At 38.3% G+C, this 10,060-nt stretch overlaps 1 protein-coding gene across 1 annotated transcript; it reads left to right on the top strand.

Annotated features, from left to right (window-relative positions):
• The first annotated feature begins 4,242 nt into the window (after positions 1–4,242).
• Positions 4,243–9,954, top strand: Cpr16 (cuticular protein 16). The gene is made up of 4 exons (XM_070674076.1): positions 4,243–5,234; positions 6,410–6,602; positions 7,244–7,557; positions 8,082–9,954. The coding sequence occupies exons 1-4, from the start codon at positions 5,220–5,222 to the stop codon at positions 8,586–8,588; spliced, it is 1,029 nt and encodes a 342-aa protein (XP_070530177.1). The 5' UTR covers positions 4,243–5,219; the 3' UTR covers positions 8,589–9,954.
• The last annotated feature ends 106 nt before the right edge of the window (positions 9,955–10,060 follow it).

Here is a 10,060-nt window from a genome sequence, read left to right as displayed (position 1 = left end):
TAAACATGCTTTGGTTCTGCAGCAGCGTTGCGCATCTCGCATTCGCGTCTCTACATACGCTCAAAGATCGTAAATTTTAATGAGAAAGTGTAATGAGAAATATCTAACGCTACTGTTTATGGGCAACATCGGCGTGAGACATAATTTCACGCATCACGTTTATCAATTATGTTATCGATCGGGCTTAATTGGCGAAATTCGTTTTCGTGGTCGTCAAACGCAACTTCGAAACGCTTATCGGTACCTGCGGGCTCGATGAAATTCACTTTAGAGAGAAATTTAAGCATGTAATTTGATGGAATATTAGATTGCAACAGCATCTATCGATCTTAACCGATCACGTTCGTTGTCGCGGTCATCGGACGCAACTTTGAAACCCTTACAGGCATTTGCGAATACGCCAAAATTCACTTTAAGGAGAAAACAAAATTTTCAACGCTACTGATAACAAGAACAGTACCGGCGCGATATTAAACGACGATTTAAAAATAATTTTATGCATTACAGTGGAATATTACAGCATTCATTGATCTTAATTAATTGCGTACGTTTTTACACTTAACAAATGCAGCTTTGGAACGCTTGTCGATGCCTGCGATGGCGACGAGATTCATTTTAGGAAGAAAATGAAGTATCTAACGCTATCGATAATGAGAACAGCACCGGCGTGAGATTAAACGAGATTTTCGAGGTAAATTTACGCATTACGGGGACATATTGCGGTATCGATCGATCTTAATTGATCGCGTACATTTTCGCGGTCGTTAGACGCAACCTTGAAACACTTGTCGGTACATGCGGGCGCGACAAGATTCACTTTGGGGAGAAAATGAAGTATCTAACGCTATCGATAATAAGAACAGCACCTGCGTAATATCAAACAAGTATCGGAGATACATTCACGCATTATGGAGAAATATTATCATATCGATTAATCTTAATTGATCGCTCTTGTATCTCGTGCTCAGTAAGCTTAACCTTGCAACGATTATCGGCTCTTGCAACCTCGTCAAAGTCCACTTTAAAATAAAAATTAAGTATCTAATACGGAATATTACAATATCCATCGGTTTTAATTGATTGCGTTTATTTTCACGTTTAGCAGACGCATTCTTGAAATGCTTGTCGATATTTCCGCGCTCGGCGTAGTGCACTTTAGTGGAAAATTAAGTCCCTAATTTTACCGATAGCTACGAGCAGCGTCAGCGTAAGATGCAGCTCAATTTCTGGAATAATTTAATGCCTTACAGTGGAGTATTACATGCAACGTAAATCGATCTTAATTGATTGCATTTATCTTCGTGCTTAGTAGACGCAACCTTGAAACGCTCGTCGGTACTTCCGAGCGCGACAAAGTTTACTTTAGAGAGACAATGTAGTATCTAACGCTACCGATAATGGAAACAGCACCGGCGTGAGGTTAAATGAGATTTTAGGTATAAATATACGCATTACGGCGGAATATTGCAATATCGATTGTTCTTAATTGACGGCGTTCGTTTTTGCGCTTAACAGACGCAACCTTGAAACACTTGTCGGTACCTCTGGACGTGATAAGATTCAGTTTAGGAAGAAAATGAAGTATTCCATGCTACAGATAATGAGAACGGCATCGTCGTAAGATTAAACGAGATTTTAGGAATAACTTCATTCATTACAGTGGAGTATTACAGCGTTAATCGAGCTTAAATGATTGCATTCTATTTCACGCTTAGCAGCTAGACGCAATCTTAAAACGCTCGTCGATACTTTCGATCGCAACAAAGTTTACTTTAAAGAGAATATGAAATATCTATAACGCTACTGATAACGAAAACAGCACCGGTGCGAAATTATATGTCATTTTAGGTTTAAATTTATTAGGTATTACAACGGAATATCGCGGTATCAATCGATCTTAATTAACTGCGTTCGTAGTTATCAGACGCAGCCTTGAAACGCTCGTCGGTACGTGCGGGCGCGATAAGGTTCGCTTTAAAGAGAAAATAAAGTATCTAACGCTACCGATAACAAGACTAGCATCGGCGTGACATTAAACGACGTATTAGAGATAAATTCACGCATTACGGAGGAATATTACAGCGACGATCAATCTTAATTGATCGCGCTTGTTACTCGCGGTCAGCGTAACCTTGCAACGCTTATCGCCGCGGTGTACGTACACTTTAAGGTTCCCTCTCGTGGGAGGTAACCCGATAAATGCTGCCCGGAGTAGCCGAAGTGACCGGGCAATCAGTAAATGGAATCGTTAGTTAGTCCCTGTAATCTTCGACCGAACGTTTGTTCCTCCTTGTAGTACACGCTCGCGGCCAACGATCATGATTCACGGTTGCGTAAGACTTGGGCTGGATCAGCGCCCTGTATTTATCGGTACATATCGGCGTATGTAGCGCCCCGTTTAATCAGCATATTATTTACTGTCACTTTGTAATTACCTATGCAAATTTGGCCTTAAACGCCCTAAACGCTCTATTCCGACGGACCGGGAAAGTGCCCGGGAAAATGCGGACACGTTTTCGATGGGTTATTCCGAGAGGAGAGTTTTACGAACGGGATACGAGTCGCCGTAAAGAGAGTCCCGCGCGCGACCAGACCGGAGAGCTCGCAGTATCGAACGTTCGCTTCCCTCCGAGCAAGAATAAGCCCGTGATAATTAGACTGCGAGAGCTCCAGCTGCGATTAGGGCGACGCGAATTAGTTTCCTCGTGCGCGCAGTGGAATTCTCCTTACCTGGCGGTAGGAAACTTATGCCGGCAGCGAAAATGTTTCCAGCTCCGCGGAGGTAGACAGTAATACGAAAATGTGAATTCCGAAAGTACGAGAGAGCCGGTGGCGATGCAAAAACTCTTTGAATAGAAGAGCTATTTAAGAAGCTATTAGAGAAGGAAATAATATTTATTACGCATGATAAATAAATTAATGGCAAAATATACTTTTCGAAGATATTTTGTGTTTTAATTATACATTAATTTATCGTATTTTATTAAATAAAATATGATAAATTAATTATTAATTAATTATACGATTAATTAATTATTTTATTAAATTAAAAAAACATTATAGTATAGTATTCCACTATTTAGAAGGTTTATAATTATTTATGAAAATTTCCTGCAAAGTTTGAAACTATTAAATTCTAACTTGCTCTAGCAAAAAAACGTATCGATATTTAATATTAACATCTCTCAGGATCAATTAGTATTAAATGCCTTTTTTTCTTTTTTCGCTATATACTTAGGGAATTGATCGTTGTTTGTGCCTCATAAGGGGGTTGATTTAAGATCACCGTCGCACGCCGTGCTCTCTCGTTGCATTTCTTAGCAGCATCGCATCGCGTCGTATTGATGCCGTGTGGTTAGATAGTCGAGTCGCTATACGAGAGCCATTTAATGCGGGACAAAAGAGAAAGAGAGAGAAAGAGGGGGAGGGAAAGAGAGCCCCGTTTAGTGCCAATGTCAAAACCAACGCAATATCGCCCACGTGTCCGCGCGCGTCGCCGGCCAGTGAGTTCTCCCTCGTCGGCGGCGGCGACTTGTTGCGCGGGCGCATGAGTAATTCCGTCGAAATTGATGAACTCATTACGCTCGTATCGTTCCCTTACATCGTCGGATTAAGCGAGCCGGCCGTAAATCCACGGCGGGCATTATTTATGCGATCGGCGGCGCGCAGAGACGCTGGAAAGGGCCCGCGGCTGTCCCGGACGTTCCCTAAAAGGACGCGAACCTTTCGCCGTGTCGGTATCGTTTCATTTTCGCCGCGCGCTAATTGCATTTCGCATTCGTTTCTATTTTTTTATTTATTTTATTTCGTTTCTATTACCAAGGTTCGCATTGCCGTGGATTTTTCTCGAGGATTAAACGAGTGCTATTCCGATCCCTTAACACGCGCAGCCTTTGCCTTACGTTACGACAGACCTCGCTCCGTATAATATACAATTATACATGATGCGCACTGCACTAAATGTCGAATTTGTAAAACTCTAACGGCGCTATTTAAAATTATCTAAACCTTTGCGAGGTATAAAAATTAACGTATTACCATTGTAGAATTTTTGCAGATTTTTTAAACGTATAAAGGTAACGTTTTTTCAAAACCGCAGATTGCGCAATTGTTATTAACGATTTTGATTATCTTCTCTTTGACGTGGCAAATTATTTAGATTTAAATGTAATAATCCGATTTGAAGCAAGAACAAATCCGCTTGCCTCTGTGAGAGAGGCAAGTTGTTTAAGTTCCGTTTACGTCTTGTAATATTGCACAAGAGCAGCATTTAGGCAGCTTATTTCAAATGCTGGTGATGAATGCGTACTAATTCGCTACGCAATTTTAAAGTAATAAAGACAACGTGACATAGACAAGATTAGTTATACGTATCTTTGATAACAAATTATTAAGTGGGTTTACGCAGTTGTTTCGATAAAATATTAATGTATTAATATTCGAGAAACTTGTTTAGGCAAACTAGATAGATCGTCTTATGAAAGTATTAATATTATTACAAATAAATCGCACGAGAAATTCTTCGAGTATTCATTCTATAATATTTCTGTTATAAGAAAGAATTACTTATTCACTACTTTAAGCAGATTTTTCGATAAAAATCAAATATCCGTAAAATTAAATCTTATAAATCGTAAAGCAATTTATATATCTGTTTAAGTGATATTAACCGATGACTAAAGTAAATTTGATGCCCGCTGGGAGAAAAATTTAAATCCAGTCTGCGTGCGAAATTACCTTTCGTTGCCATTATTATACTCGCACCTTTTACGTGCACGCATCCTTATTACATGGAACGCAAATCCCCAGTCTGGAACGCGCTCGGTGCCCGCAGAATGTGTGTAAGATCGACGGCTCGTACTCGAGACCAATAAACGTTGATTTATCGGCATGGAAATCGAGCGCGGGGTGATTTGCGATCGTGGGCAACAAACAGGCACTAAGCACTTAGGGCCCTCGTGAGCACGATCCCGTGCCCTGTAGGGCCCCGTTCGCGCGCACGAAGCCTTGGGTGGGGAATCACCGTAAGCGCGCGCGGCAGGTCTACGGGTTCCTATATAAGAAGATGCGACTGGGAGCTTATACTCTCACATCCGTTAGCCGACTCTCATCGGGATATCCTAGGCGAGGGAAAAAGGGAAAGCCCGCGATCGAGGGGCCCGATCCGCTAGCCACGATCAAAGCGACGGACTCATCCGGCGATCTGATCCAACCCGAGGATGGCCATGATACTCGTGAGTGAATCTTTATTTCCATAGCTCAAGCTCTGAGATTTCACGCTAAATTCTCGCGCTTGTCGAACGACTAAACCAATGACGATTGAGTCTAAATCACATTTCGTATGTCGTGTCGCTGGGACGTCCTTTACTCCGCGTCCGTGTATTTTAGAATTAGATTCAAAATAGTTTGCAGCAACTTGTTCTTGATCCCTGTATAATTCAATTTTATCGTCTAGCTTAGTGGTACAGGAATAAACTTTTGGTATTTTACAACCAAGTTTGACGAGCGAGAACCGAGATGAAACTAAACTTTTATAATTTAATTTGCCCTGTACACGTTTTAACTATTATGACGTCCGACTGCGGCGACGGTGGTCGAATGCGTACATGAGCTAGCGTTGATGTTCGTCAAACATAGGCATACGAAATGCATTAACGTACCATGGAGCGGCGAGGAGATTATTTTATTAGATATTTTTTGCCAGAATTGATTTCAATTGTTAAGTTAAGTGAATATCTCTCGATAAAATGATCGTTTTGTGATAATAAATGCAGTCTGTAGCGTTCCGCACGGTCACCGAACTAAATTATCACAATTTATGAAAATTGAGCTACTTAAGATAAAGCTGAATTTTTTCTTGTAATTGCGATAAATGTTATCACATTTATCTGAATATAAGAATATCTCAGGTAGAAAACTATGGTTGCTGTTTGACAGTCGTGCCCTTAAAATCCGTGCAATTGCTACAGAATATACATTGCTATTTAATTAATTCGATAATAAACGTAATTCCGTAAAAATGTAGGTATTTTATATTTACAGAAGAGAAAAATCAAGACATTTATCTTATTCAATTTAATTAAATATCGCTTTTTAAAATAAACGTTTTAAGAAATCGCTTATTGTAGTTTAAATTTGAGCTACGGATAGCTCCCTTGTTTAATTAACCCATATAAATAGACCATATTTTTTTGTCACATAAAATATAAATTAAATTCCATTTAATTAATTTATGTTAAATCTCTAAATTAAAACCTACAACTGCGGTGGATAGATTGGTACAATTTTAATAATATTCTTTAAGATATTAATAATAATTAATAATTTTATCTAAAAAATATAATAATAAGACGCTTAGCATAACTGTTTGATAATATTAATTATAATTATCACATTCGTCTGCCTGCAGACAATTTTGTGCGGTCTCGTCATCGGACGATCTATCGCTTCTCCGCTCGCCAATGTTTGGCTGAGCCCGATACCGGCCCTTTCGCCGTTGAGGCAATATCACGTACAAGACGGATCGGGATCTTATCAATACTCCTTCACGGGGCCTCATCACGCTAAAACGGAAACTACTCTAAATGGAGTCACACAGGGTGGTGAGTCTTTTTTTTTTTTTAATCTGACGCATTTTAATAAAATAGCCTCGTAATCGGTAAAAGCTAATCACGCAAGGCTAAAACTATTGTGTATGCACACTTTATGTAAATATAATGGAAAATTAATTTTCAACGAACGGCAGCATCACGATTCGTGATCTAATGCGCGTGCTGCAAGTGCTTAAATGGAATGCATTCTTTTGCGAAGTGTGTTAATGTACAGGAGATAGTGTACATTACCGGCCTACGTTCGCGAGTGAATCTTTCGCTAATGCTCGCTAGCATGACGTAAGAAAGACGCCCATACGCCGTATGTTCATACCTGCAAATTTCCTCGGATGACAATGCTCGATTGCACGTTAAAGCCGGTTCTCTCTCTTTCTCTCAATTGTAATGCGATGACTCACGATACGCGTAATACGCGTGAAATTATATATAAATGTGTACGTAATCACCGAAAGCAAGATTTGTTTAATTAATGTCATTTTAAGTATTAACTAGCGGTAGCGATACTAACGTATGATAACAATCGATGCGATAATTTGTATTGTAAATACAATACGCTCTTATGTGCGGCCAAGCGTTTTCCCGGTGATAATGGCACCGTTATCGACGAGTATCATTTCTATTTGGGCCCCCAGGATATTCCTACATTGACGCGAATGGAGTTTTGCAAACGGTCTCGTATACGGCGGACGATAAGAATGGATTTAGAGTCAGCGCGAGCAATCTGCCACAACCACCCAAAGATGAGCCGCAAACTGTACAGGACACGCCGGAGGTGGCCGCGGCGAAGAAAAATCATCTCGAGGAGTTGCAAAAGTCGCACCAAGCCAATTGGCAGGATCAAAATCTTTTGTCGTACAAGATCGTGCCGTCGTATTTCAGCTTCGCCCAAATCCAGCCGGACGGCAACAGCAGAACCGAACTGAATTTGAACACGCGAGAAATCGAGGTGTGTAAATTACGCGGATTTCAATCGAAGTTTACTCAAATAAAAAGAGCGCGATAAAAAAAAAAATTACGCGTTTTCTTTGAAATAAATAAAAAATATTATTATTTATTTTATATTGTATATATATTGTATATTATAAATATATTATAACACTGCATTTCGTTATCGAGATTTTTTGTTAAATAAGAGAGAGTACGGTAACAGTAAACGTATCGTAAAAATTTTCCGTTAACATTACAAATATAAAATTAATAAAAAAGTATATTGTATGTTATTTTATAATAATGTAAAAATTCAATCGGTTACTAAAGGCGCGAGTTATAATTAATAAAATATAATCGTAATTGTATATAATATACGATGCATATCATTTTAAAGTAATTTTTGTAAAATTATTTAAAACGATATTTCCATCGATATTCCAAAATAAACTCACATGTTATTCATGACATATTAAATATTAAAGTAAAATTTAATTTCCTACTTCTTTCATTTAATTTTTCTTTTTTTTTTTTTTTTTTTAGAGTACCAGCAATCCATTTTTGTTGTCAAGATCAGAAGCAGAGAAAATTAACGTTCCCAAGCCCGATCCAAACCTCTCGAAGGTTCCGTCTACATCTTCCGGCCCCACCACTACTATTACCTCGTCATTAGCACCCTCGACCTCATTAAGGGAGAAGACGCTTCTCAAAGATGACGACGAACGGATGTCTAATCAAAATGTCTTACATCAGCGGCTAATGCCGCTCACTATCCGGAAACGAGTGGCCTTACCTGCACCTTACGTACTTCCGGTGGTGCCTTACAGATTTCTCCACAGTTCGCTGCATCATACTCAGGACTCCCTGGGCCAATATGATTACAGTTACACTGGGGACTCGAGCGCCAAAACCGAATCCAGGTCGCTCGACGGCACCACCAGAGGAGCTTATAGTTACATCGATCCCAACGGGATTCTTCAGCAGGTGCATTACATCGCCGATCACAATGGATTCAGAGTCTTGGCAACTAATCTGCCCGAAGCGAAGTGATAATCACGTCGATGCCATAGAAAATGTTTCGTGAGGCGTAAAAGCGTTCGTCTTCGAAGCGCAATGTCATGTATCAAACATTAATATTCTACACATATCCCGTTCTTGAGTTTTAAATTTGTTAATGAATTTCAATCCCGTGGAAAAATAGAGAATAATATATATCGTTAAATTGTTGAGTTCCTTAAACAGGAGCGCAATATATTTTTGTAAATTTGGATAAAATTTAATCAATTAAGAAGAAAAGGTGAAAAAGATAAGGTAAAAAGATAAGTAAATCCGTATATTTATTAAATGAACCTTCTTAATCGCTTTTATTGAAAATAATTATTCGCGATAGATAAGAAGATATATTAGTAAAATTCGTATTGAAATGTATTGCTTGTGTAATAAGTCGGTGTTGGGGATTGGAGAAAATATGAGGTGAATGCTTCTCGAGTTTGTTCAACGATTGTTTTCGCGGAAACGCAGAGGAACGGACTTGATTCGTATTCGAGTATCCTCCTAACTTTATTTCTTTTTGTTTAGCTTATTTCACGGTTGCGATTGTAACCTGATAAATTATTTAATAATCCGTACTTTTTTTTATATTATTTTGAAATCAAAACGCGTTAATAAAGTAATGTTTTCATGAATGTTAATAAATGGAATTTATTGATTATATTACGTAAATATAAATGGAAAAAGTAGTTTTTATTGGTGCTTTTATGTATCTTGATTCTTTGCTTTCTCTCTCTCTTTCTCTCTCTGATTCTCCTCTCGTTGCCTTTCTCCTTCTTTGAATCAATTTATACAAAATGGGTACGTAAAATAGATATGCATATTCGTAGTATAAAATGTACTATTTCTTAATTTAACTTTTCTATCAAAAATATAATTATTTTATTTAAAAAAATTAATTCTTATTATTCATGTTTTTCCATTGTATAACTTTTAATAAAAATTGCAAGCACGTTTTTTTTTAATGTTTTATTGTACCCTTGAATTTTACATTCTGAGGTCTGCTAATTGATCATTTAGATACGCAGAAATTGCGATTCGCAGAATTCGATTTAATCATGTTTTAAGGTAGGAAACATTTGAATATTATGTTTCGGTATTTCTGTTCTAGGAAGGTATGGTATAATAATGATATCCATTGCACTTGTGTTACAGAAACATTTCGCATTTGATTCTACCGAGCGTATAGAAGCGGTTAATTAAATGTGACGTATGAAACGATATGTTTAGTGCGATGCAAACCAAGACTGAATAGCGGTAGATAAACTCTATCCATATACGAATTATGCTGTTTAAGCCTAAGAGTCGCGTAAAATATTATATAAAGCGGAAATAAAGATGCAATAATACAGACACATACACATATTATTTTTGATAGCACGAAACTCGACTTTGATCACTATGTGTCGGGGTCACAATATCAAACTGACCTATATGGAACGCTGATAAGAAGGCCACGTATTCTCGGATGA

This window comes from Cardiocondyla obscurior, linkage group LG02, assembly GCF_019399895.1.
Source record: "Cardiocondyla obscurior isolate alpha-2009 linkage group LG02, Cobs3.1, whole genome shotgun sequence".
Lineage (NCBI taxonomy): Eukaryota > Metazoa > Arthropoda > Insecta > Hymenoptera > Formicidae > Cardiocondyla > Cardiocondyla obscurior.
The sequence above is the reverse complement of the archived record's forward strand: the minus strand, read 5'-3'. Positions and strand labels throughout refer to the sequence as shown.